This window comes from Cannabis sativa, chromosome 6 (genome assembly GCF_029168945.1).
Source record: "Cannabis sativa cultivar Pink pepper isolate KNU-18-1 chromosome 6, ASM2916894v1, whole genome shotgun sequence".
NCBI classification, from domain to species: Eukaryota; Viridiplantae; Streptophyta; class Magnoliopsida; order Rosales; family Cannabaceae; genus Cannabis; species Cannabis sativa.
In genome coordinates, this window is record NC_083606.1 from 68,942,978 (window position 1) to 68,953,772 (window position 10,795).

The 10,795-nt window shown below is 28.5% G+C and overlaps 1 protein-coding gene across 1 annotated transcript; it reads right to left on the reverse strand.

The window, feature by feature from the left end:
- Positions 1-563: 563 nt before the first annotated feature.
- Positions 564-5,745, reverse strand: LOC115694781 (endoglucanase 24). The gene is made up of 4 exons (XM_030621873.2): positions 4,975-5,745; positions 3,272-3,571; positions 2,784-2,945; positions 564-1,611 (listed from the first exon to the last, which is right to left on the reverse strand). The coding sequence occupies exons 1-4, from the start codon at positions 5,383-5,385 to the stop codon at positions 1,006-1,008; spliced, it is 1,479 nt and encodes a 492-aa protein (XP_030477733.2). The 5' UTR covers positions 5,386-5,745; the 3' UTR covers positions 564-1,005.
- Positions 5,746-10,795: the final 5,050 nt, after the last annotated feature.

Genomic DNA, 10,795 nt, shown 5'->3' on the forward strand with positions numbered 1-10,795 from the left:
TCTGGGTCTGAGTTCAGGTCCGGGTCTGGGTCTGGGGTCCGAGTCCGGGGTCCGGGTCCGGGTCCGGGTTTGGGTCCGGGTTGAGGTCCAGGTCCGGGTCCGGGTTTGGGTCCAGGGTCGGGTTCGGGTCCGGGGTCTGGGATCGGGTCCGGGGTTTGGGGTCCGGGTACGGATCTAGGTCCGGGTCTGGGTCCCAAGTTTGGATTGGAGATTGGTGTTGACCCTGAAGCCTTTGTAAATATTATAATACAAGCTAATACGGACCATTTGTTATGTATTAAATAATACAACATACATTGTATTAAAAAATTTAGCCGTAATAATTAATACAATACATTATTTTATCCAAATATAGTGTTATTTATTATTTAATACAATACGATCCTTATACGGCGTACTAAACGAGTCCTATAATACAATACGACGTACTAAACGAAGTCTGAAAAAAAAAATTCAAAACTTATGCTTTAATTTTAATCTATTATTATTAAAAAAATATATTGGCAAATGAATAATGTAAAATATCATAATTCTCCTAATTTGTCACAATTTAAAATGGTAACAACAAAAGTTGATAATTCTTATATATATTCCATTTATATAATTACAAAACCAACAAACTGACCACATCATGCTCTTGGATTTCTCATTAGAAAGCTCTTCATTATTCGTCTTATAATATATAGACCAAAATAAAATTAAAATAATTAAAAAAAAAAACTCAGTGCCACTGAGTTGTCCCTAATGGGGATTTTTTTTTTCATCAATATGAAAATGTCACAAGTTTTTATGACAAGAAAAACCTATAAATATATAAATATTTATATATGGGTGTAATTTCAACAATTAAAGCCTCTTCTCTCTTGCCTCCAACCAAGATGAGAGACATTTATCTTTTCCCTATCTTCATGTGTATGAAGTTATTGGTACTATACACAAAAATTAGTTGTATACTTAATTTTGGCCACACCAACCATAATATATCTTGGTGCCCAAAAAAGAAAATTAGGGGTTTGGATTAGCCACAAAATATGCAAGGGCCCCAACAAATGGGGCATTGATATAAGTTGTAGGCTCGGACTTCCTAAAATCAGCGCGATCGTCCTCATACACATCATCCTTCCCCGGACCCCCTACTATAGCTCCAACCAACACATTAGGATTAGCATCAGACGAATTGAAGTAAGTTGAGCCTTCCTTACAGGCAATAGCCTGAGGATGTTCCTTCACCGAGGGCAAAGATGAGCCTCGGTGATGGATCCTTTTAGGGTATCGGTCGCTGTACCCTACCATGTAGGACATACTCATAGGGTTGTCGCCTAAAATGTAATCGACTTGTTTTTTGGCTTGTTGGCGAAGCCAAGTCGGGCTAACGTTTATGTTACCACAATTTAGGGTTTGGGATGTTTTGGCCAAGTAGTTGGCATAGACAAGCATGAGAAATGTGATTGTGGTTGAGTGTTGCAAATTGCTGCCACCGGGCTTGTATATGAGGCCACCGGGTGTGTACTCAATGTGTGAGGATGATGACTCCGGAACTAAGGTGCACATGAAGCTGTCTGCCGAGGCTTTGTACGATTCAAGATTGTACATGTTGCCTTCTAGTACTTCCTAAAAAAAGAAAGAAAAAAAAAATAGATCAAAATTTGAACAATTCTTTAAGTTATTTAATTATGTCTTAATTATATATATGGAAAAATTTGGTGTATTTTTGTATAATTTCTTTTAAGTAAATATTAATGTATTTCTTTTCAAAAAAAAATATTAATGTATTTTTTTCTCCTAAAATGTAAATATGGACAAAAAACAAATTACTAATGTACTTAGAGTTGTGAATCATATAATTTATGGTTCTTGTGGTATTAAAAATAATAGGGATTATTTCACAAATACATAAAAAAAAATAACAAAAAAATTACAAAAGTATAATTTTACGGAATTTTAAATATTTTTACGATTTTTTTATTATATTTACAGAAAATACGGACTTTTTATGTTGTATTTTTGTTAATTTATTGTTGATTTTTTGTTATTATTTTGATGTTATTTTCGTGTAGTTTTCTTGTTATTTTTCGTATTGTTTTTTATAAAAAATCGTAAAAATGGAAAAAAAAAATCTTTCTCATCTAATTATCCCAAAATTATATTAGACACACATTCACATTATATAATTTTACACACAATGAGTGGTGACTCATATATATCACTTTTTCTTAAATTTATGGTGACATTAACTAAATATTATTGTTAGTAAAAAAATACAAGTGTGTTACAATTAGTATATTATTTGGAAAAATTTATAGGTTTTGTTTGAAAATTGGTTACAAAATAACAAAGAGAAATAAAAAGGACGCAATTTTCTAAAATCACTATAAAAAAATTATTTTAGTAATTGTAACTTTTATTCAAAACAAAAAATTACTTGTGACTAAAACATAGTATTTAAATATAAGTTATCACTAATTTAGTTTTAGTCACAACAAATATGTGAATAAAATCACATTTAATCACAACAAATAATAAAAATTTTGGTGACTTTTAATAACAAACTTTTTAATCACAACATAAAAGTGATAATTTATAATTAGTCACAATTTTTTACTTTTAGTCACAAATTTTATTATTGTAACTGAAAATAAAATTTGTTATAATAAATTATTATAATAGTTCAACTTTCAATTTTTTTTTAATAAAAATATTTTTCATATTTTCATTTGAATAATTATATATATGAAATATAATATATAGAATAATAATACAAAAATAATAAGTGGTGGGTGTACCTTTGAGACTAGAACATTTAGACCAGCATGTTTATTGTCCCATCCAAACTCATTGATATTATCTTCAGCACCAAGTGTTTTTCCATTGTTTTGTATGTAATCTAAGAACGAACCCTCCTCAGTCGCCCTCCTCAGCCATGCTGCCCCCCACAATAATTCATCCTGATAAAAATAATAATAATTATTATTATTATAAATAAATATAGAATATAGTTTCCAACAATTTATATCTATACATTTAATTCAATTCTATAAAAACCTATTGGTAGTTATCACTACTACTACATATGAACCAAAACAGCCAACACTATTTATTATAACATAACCAAAATGTTAAAATCAAAAGTGGTGACTACTAAATACCATTAATTAATTTATTTCTAACCGGTTAGAATTTATTAATTGTGTTGGAAAAATTAACCTATAAATTTTGTAACCATATTATTTCATTAATTATTATTACTCAAATTAATAACTTATTAACTTGCCTGATAACCACTAAAGTCACAATAAAAAGGGCACACACCATCCCTAATATCAGAATTATCACTATAAGCTCCTCTATAAGTATCAGCATACTCAAAGGCCTTCACAGCATTTCTTATGAGTGTTTCCGAGTAACCCGGGTCATAAGCCCTAAACGCCATCGAACACGCTGCCAGAGCCGCCGCGGTCTCGCCAGCAACGTCTGATGCGGGCTTCGGGGCGTCCACGGCGTAGACCGTTCGGGCTGTGTCCATATCTTCTGGTCTCTCCCAGCAATTGTGGTCATTTATGGGGTCACCAACCTACATATTGTTATTTGTCACATAATGTTAAATTTTATTATATACCATTTATACCCTTGGGAGTTTATTACTATAATTTATGTCACTATATAAGGAGATTAAGGTCTTTTTATATATATGGTATGTGTAATATATAGTTATGTCTCTTGACATTTTATATACACAAATGATATGGTCCATGCAAATTGATCACGGATTTTAGACATGGGAAGATATATATATGGTCCACCACATACACATGATTAATTAAACTTGTACACAAAAAGGAGACAATAATATTAAGTACTCACTCATTAAAAAACTATATTATATAAGTGAGTTGTTACTGATATAATAATGGAGAAATGTTAAAAGGTACCAGTAATGCTTATTATTTTTTTTTACGTATTAATATTACTATTAGTATCATTAATTATCGAATCACATATAATTTAATATAATAATATTTAAAAATATCACTAACTAATAATTTTAAGATAATACTAATGTCCAATAACACTGTAACACAGGTGGAGTTGAAAACCATAAAAGGCAGCAATAATAATCAAAATTTACTTGTTTTTTGTGAAAGTATATATATAGGACGGCTGACCCTAATCATCTACTACTACCACTTCTTAATATGGCTCAAAATTTTACAAATCTGACCTAATTAACTATATGTATATATAGGTCTAGTGACATGCATGTTAGTTACATTCTTACTAAAATATGTTATTAGTGTTTAACACTTTTCTCAATATTATATTATTATTGGTATTAAATCTCATAAACTTAAAAAAATAATTTTTAAAAAATATCAATTCTACCAATAAAAAAATGTTGACCATTTATGATACTCAATACCACACATATTTTTATCATGAAACAATGGGTATCAAAGTGTCATATTAATAAAGAAGAGATTATCGAAATAGCATATTGCTTTGGAACTTTGTTATGTATAAAACGACACAAACTTATATTGGGATTCTAACAAAGGGAGTTTCACAGAAAAATGTGTAGATATTTTTCCCCTTTTCTCAAATCACTTTTTACCAATTATAATTATTAGCTCTAAATAAAATGCATGAATTATAATAAATTATATTTCCTACAAATTAATTACTTAAATCAATTATCAGTTACTTATTCACTACTCACCAAAAAAGAAAAAAAAACAGTTGAAAAATGAATACATTAATGATGATCATGTTCAATAATCTTAAGAAGTGGGGTCCAAAAGAGGTCAATTATCAAACAACAAACAACCCAAATAGACTACACTCCCAAAACCCACTCACGGGTTTATTACAAAAATAAAAATAAATAAATAAATAAATTATTTTTCACCTCAACAAAATTAAAGTAAAAATATTTATTTTTTATTTAATTTTGTCATTATTATTATTATTAATATTTACCTGCACAAAAATTCGGTTAGGGAGCTGTGAAACGGTTTTGAGCAAGTAATCCGAAGCCCATCGAATAGCCACCATAGAATTCCTCAACTCAGCTGGCGGCATTGAGTCCCCAAACTCAATCACACTCCAAGCCAACATTGTTGTTGTGAAAGACATTGGGAATCCAAACTTGATGTTGTCACCGGCATCGTAGTAACCGCCCGTCAAATCGACGTTGTAAGTCCAACCGTCGCTCAGACCCGAGTTGTCCCGCCACTTCATTCGTTGGTATTGGGGCAGAACGCCCGACCGCTGCCCCTCGAAAAACAAGACCGCTTTGGATAGCGCGTCTTGGTAGTCGTGGGCATTGGCTGCAGGTGGCTCGAAACTCGAGAATGATATGATGAGAATGAAAAGTATTTGAGTGATCATATTGTGTTTCTGTCTGCGCAGTGCAGTGAAGTTTGCGGTTTGTGTGGGAGGATTGGAAATGGGGGTGTGGGTTTTTTTAATTTGGTTTTGTTGGGTTTATATATTGGGTGGAATTGGAGAGAGAGAGAGAGGCTTCACGGGGAATAGAAGTGAAGGATTGGATTTGGAGGGAAGTTTTTTGGGTTTGCTATTGCTGTTTTTTTAGGTATATAGATATATAGATATAGAGAGAGAGACTCTCAGAGAGTAGAAAGTGTCAGTGAGAATCACATGGGTTTTGCTAAGTTAAAGTGTAGAGAGTGCAAAAGGAACTATAAGAGAGAGAGAGAGAGAGAGAGGCTTGGGTGGGTTGAAGTTGAATACCCTTTTTGTGGGGTCCTTTTATGGGCTTTATATTTATATAAGTTAGGTGAGTTGAAATGGGTGTTTGATTGAGGTAAACAGAAAGAAAGAAAAACATTGAAAATAAAGTATTATATAGACATTAAATTGAGGTTAAAAGTTTAAGGATGATACGTTTTTTGTGGGTGAAAAAATTGGTGTTATGTGGTAAAAGGATGAAAATGAAAATGCAGTAATGCAAATTGAGTTTTAAGTTTAAGGATGTGGTGTGATTATTTTACTACCATGTATAATGTTGGTGATTTTTGTGTTATTTAATTTCCAACTATTTTCTTTTAGGTTGTATATGGAAAAATTAATGTTGTTTTTATTGCTCTTTTGAGTTTTATTATTATATTTTTATGGATATAGATGACAATGTATTGTGCCAGATAATTTTGAACAAGTATTTGGCTAAGCTAGCTTGCACCTTGAATATAGTAAGCTAGCTTTTTGTACAAGTGTATTCAAATTTTACCAACTCCTTTGAATTGTGTCAATTTATATATTATATATCTTTATATATAAAATGTTTTTATTTAAAGATTTTTTTTAGTTTAACAAAATATTTCATTATATTTAATGGAGTTAGTAAAGTTAATTTTATAAATATATAAATTTAAATATTTTATTTATTTTATTTTTATATATAAAATGTGTTTATCTAACAATTTTTGTTAATTTAACAGAATATTTTAAAAATATAAAAACATTTCATTAAATTTAACAATGATAGTAAAATTAGTTTTATAAATATATAAATATTGATATTATTTATTTTACATTAATTTAAATATACATAAAAATTAATATTATATGTTTTAACTTGATTGAACTTATACCAATTTTACATTAATTTAACTATATAAATGTTAATATATTATTTGTAATTTTATTATTTTTTATTGTTATTTTTAATATTAGGAGTATGTTCAATTTTAATATCCTTAAATTTTATATATTTATTTTCCTCAAATATTTATAACTTTAAATATTATTTTTTTAAAAAAAAAATTAATAAGTTGTTTCTTTTAATTTATAAAATTTTAAAAATACACATAACAAAAATAAAAACTAAAAATACGTGCAATGTGTACGTAACAACAATCTAGTATAACTAAGTATATGTACAATACACGTAACAATAACCTAATATATCTATGTGAATATTTTATTTTATTTTTTATTTTTGTTTGTATTCTTTAAACTAGAGTTTTATTGTTTGAAGAAGGGAAATAATAATGCCGAAATGGGGAGAGACTTTATAACTTGCTAAAATTATGTGTTGTTATTGTGTTATAAATGGGGTATTTACTATAGCTATTTAGTCCATTTCGTTTTGTGTTTAAAGTACAATGATAAAGACACCAATGTGATAGTATGTGACTCATTATTGGATAATGAAAGATAATGCATCACACATACTATATATAATTATAAATATTTTATCACTATCTTTCTTTTACATAAATCTTTACCACATTCTGGATTCATCCAAATGAGATTGTTTTTCAAGACCCATTACATAAATTGCAAAGAAAAAAATAAAGAAGATTACATAATTTTTTTTTTTTTTTGGTAAGAGAAGATTATGTAATTTTTATTTACATGGGTTTGCTTTTTTTTTTTTTAATTTATTATATATATATATATATAATATAAGAGAAGGTGAGAAAAAATTGACAGCACTGCAAACTATAATGTATTATTAAAATATTATCAATTATATTCATTTTCATCAAGTTATTTAAAGGCTCATATTTTATAATATTTTTGATTAAAAGAAGGAGTAGCAAACAAATATAAATACCCTAAACTTAGTTGGCCTATTCCGAAATTCAACATTTTATGTTTCTAATTTTACATTTACAATTAAATAATTAATATTTTTGCTCTTTAAATAATTTGAACATTTTGCCCTTTAAACTTTTTGATTGAATAATTAGTATACGGTTTGTTAATAATACTCCTCGAAATATTACTTTTATAGTAACATAGTCTTTCTATCACATTTTATTCAATTTTATTGTGAAATAAATGAAGTGATTAATAGTAATTAATAAATAGATGCAAATTAATTATATTCACCATTTTTACGTTATTGAATAATAAAATAAAAGACTTTTACTTGTTTATAATAATTTATATTTTTTAGTTTTAGTTTTTTAATCATTAAAGTAAAAAATAGTAAAAGTTATTTAATTTGCATCAATTTTTCAACTACTATTTACCGCATCTTTCGTTTTACAATAAAATTAAATATAATATAATAGAATGACCATGTTAATTGTAAAAATTATATTTCGATGAGTATTATTAACGAGCTCTTATACTATAGGAGCACAAATTGTTAGTGTAAAAGTTTATGAGAAAAAAATACTACAAATTATTCTTTATAATTTGATACACACAACTAATGCATAAATTTATACATATTTTAAAAAAAAAATATTCAATAGTAAATTACATTAATTTCATGTTAAAGTGAAGATAATTACACAATTCTAGTACAAATAATATGAGGTAAATTTTAATCATCATTGTTCAAAATTCATGGAACAATATACACATACATATTATGTATTGACTCAACACATATTTTAGGGTTATAATTTGTGACTTGAAAGAAATAAAAAAGTTTAATGAAGATTGTAAAGTATAGTTGGAACAATATTAGTAATAGTAGAAGTAGTGAGATTCCAAGTATGAAGAAAGTTGGTGATGAAGACAAATAAGCTATAAACATATAATATATAATAGAATTATATATATTAATAGAGAGATTCTTATCTCTTTAACCAAGCCATTTCATGCCAACAAAAGGCGGTGCTTCCACTCAGTTTTGTCTCTTTTACAACAATATTAACATATGTATTCATTTTGCTCTTTTACACTATAAAAGAATAATATGTATTTTTTTTGCTAAAAGAGGTACTCTCGAATAATTTAATTTACACAAAATTCAGCAAAGAATTATTAATAGTGATTGTACTATACATAGATAAAAAGTGATTGTGCATGGGGATTTGATTCTCTAAATGGCTTTTTTGATTTTGTGTAGTGAATTTTACTTGGTTACAAAGTTTTGCATAAACATATATAAAAGAATAATTTTGCTCCCTATACTATAATCTCTACCCTACCCTATTGTACTTCTATATTTTTTACATTGTTTTGAATTTATCCAAACTATTATAACTAGGGTTGAACATCGGGCGGGTTTACCGGGTTTCAGGTTGGCGGGTTTCGGGTTCACGGGTTTCGGGTTCAAAAAATTGAAACTGAACCTGGACCCAAATAGGGCACGGGTTGGCAGGTTGGCGGGTTGGCGGGTCACGGGTTGGCGGGTTTCGGTTGGTCGGGTTTAGCTGGTTGGCGAGTTGACCCGGTCAACTCAGTCAACTCGGTCAACTCTTTAAAAAAATTAATTTTTTATTGAAATGATTATTTTTTTTATTTTTTATTTATTAAATTAAGCATATATAATATAACAATTTGTTCATAGTATCTACTATTGAAGAAAAAATGCATTAATCAATCCAACCAACAAACAAACAACCTATTTATCAAAGATTTAAATCAAACTTCATATTCATGTTCATGAATCATGATAAAAGTGAAAACTAAAATAAATCAAAATACATTCATATCCAATATCCATAGTCTCTAAAAATCTAAAATCCATATTATATATATATATAAAAATAGTAATAAAAAAATATATATATAATATATTTATAAACCGGGTTGGCGGGCGGGTTCGCGGGTTCAACCCGAAACCCGGTACCCCTAAAATCTCAACCCGCCAACCCACCCGAAGGGTACCGGGTTGAACCCAACCCGCCCGAAACTTTTTAAAATTCTTTTTTTTTCGGGTTCACCAGTTCGGGTTCGGGCGGATTGCTCGGGTTCGGGTCTAACCCGCTCAAAATGTTCAGCCCTAATTATAACTACACAAAAATTTTGCCTTCTATTTAAAATTTGTAGGATACGATTATTTAGTAGTAGTAATTAGGGCTACACATAAATGGTGCCCTACCCACTTGCCCAACCTAAAAAAATGGGTTGAACAACCCAACCCAACCAAGTTATGACTTAAATGGCTTAGAATGTTCATGGGACAACCTTATTAGATCAAAATGAGTTAAGCCTAAATTAATCCAACCCAACTAGGCCAAACAACATAATGTATGTTTTTTATGGTTATTTTCTTGGGAATTTTTCTATAATATGCAATTAAGGGGATCAATTTATATTTTACTCTTGAAAAGAAAAATAAACAAAAATAGAAAAGAAAACTTTTTATTTTTAAAAATACGATGTCAACAAAAATCATGGGAGCAACTCCTCATTCTTCGTGACCCAGTCAAACCACATCCATCTCAAATCTCTACGATTTTCATTCAAAACCTAGAAAATTCAGCTCCAACAAAATGTAGATCTCAAACAAAAAATAATAATTTTAAAAAATCCAAATACAAAAGGTAAAACACGAAGAAAAAAAATAAGAACACAGAGATTTCTACCTTCATTGATAAGAAAAAAAATACAAAAACAACCTAAAATCAAAAATTCAAATCGTATTGGTTAGAGAATTTGAATACAAGGAGATTGGATAAACTTCAAAGTTAACTCAAAAACGAATGAGAGATCAAATACAAGGTACAAAAATTTATAATAATTTTCTTCCTAATTAAGTTATTTTAAAAAAAAATTCTTCATGGTTATATATATTTTTTAAATTGTAAAAATCAGATAAATAATTAATGATATAGAAAATTGGTTACTCTTAACAAATAAATAAGATTAGATTACAACTGAAAAAATACTAATGCATATAAATATAATCAACTGTTTTTTTATCTGAAAACAGTTGTATATATGTTGTTTTCGATGGTTATAATGGTTGTTTGTTTACAAATGAACAACTACTATTGAATTAAATATCATTTACTTTTGATTGTCAAAAAACAGTCGTTTTGATACATTAAAATAGTTGTTTAGAACTATGAACACAATCTGAAAAAAC

Excerpts from the sequence above, each read along its gene's own strand:
- LOC115694781 (XM_030621873.2), bottom strand. The coding sequence starts at position 5,385 with ATGATCACTCAAATACTTTTCATTCTCATCATATCATTCTCGAGTTTC. Across the intron at positions 3,572-4,974 it reads CTAACCGAATTTTTGTGCAG|GTTGGTGACCCCATAAATGA; the intron begins GTAAATATTAAT and ends AACAATATGTAG. Across the intron at positions 2,946-3,271 it reads GTGACTTTAGTGGTTATCAG|GATGAATTATTGTGGGGGGC; the intron begins GCAAGTTAATAA and ends TATTTTTATCAG.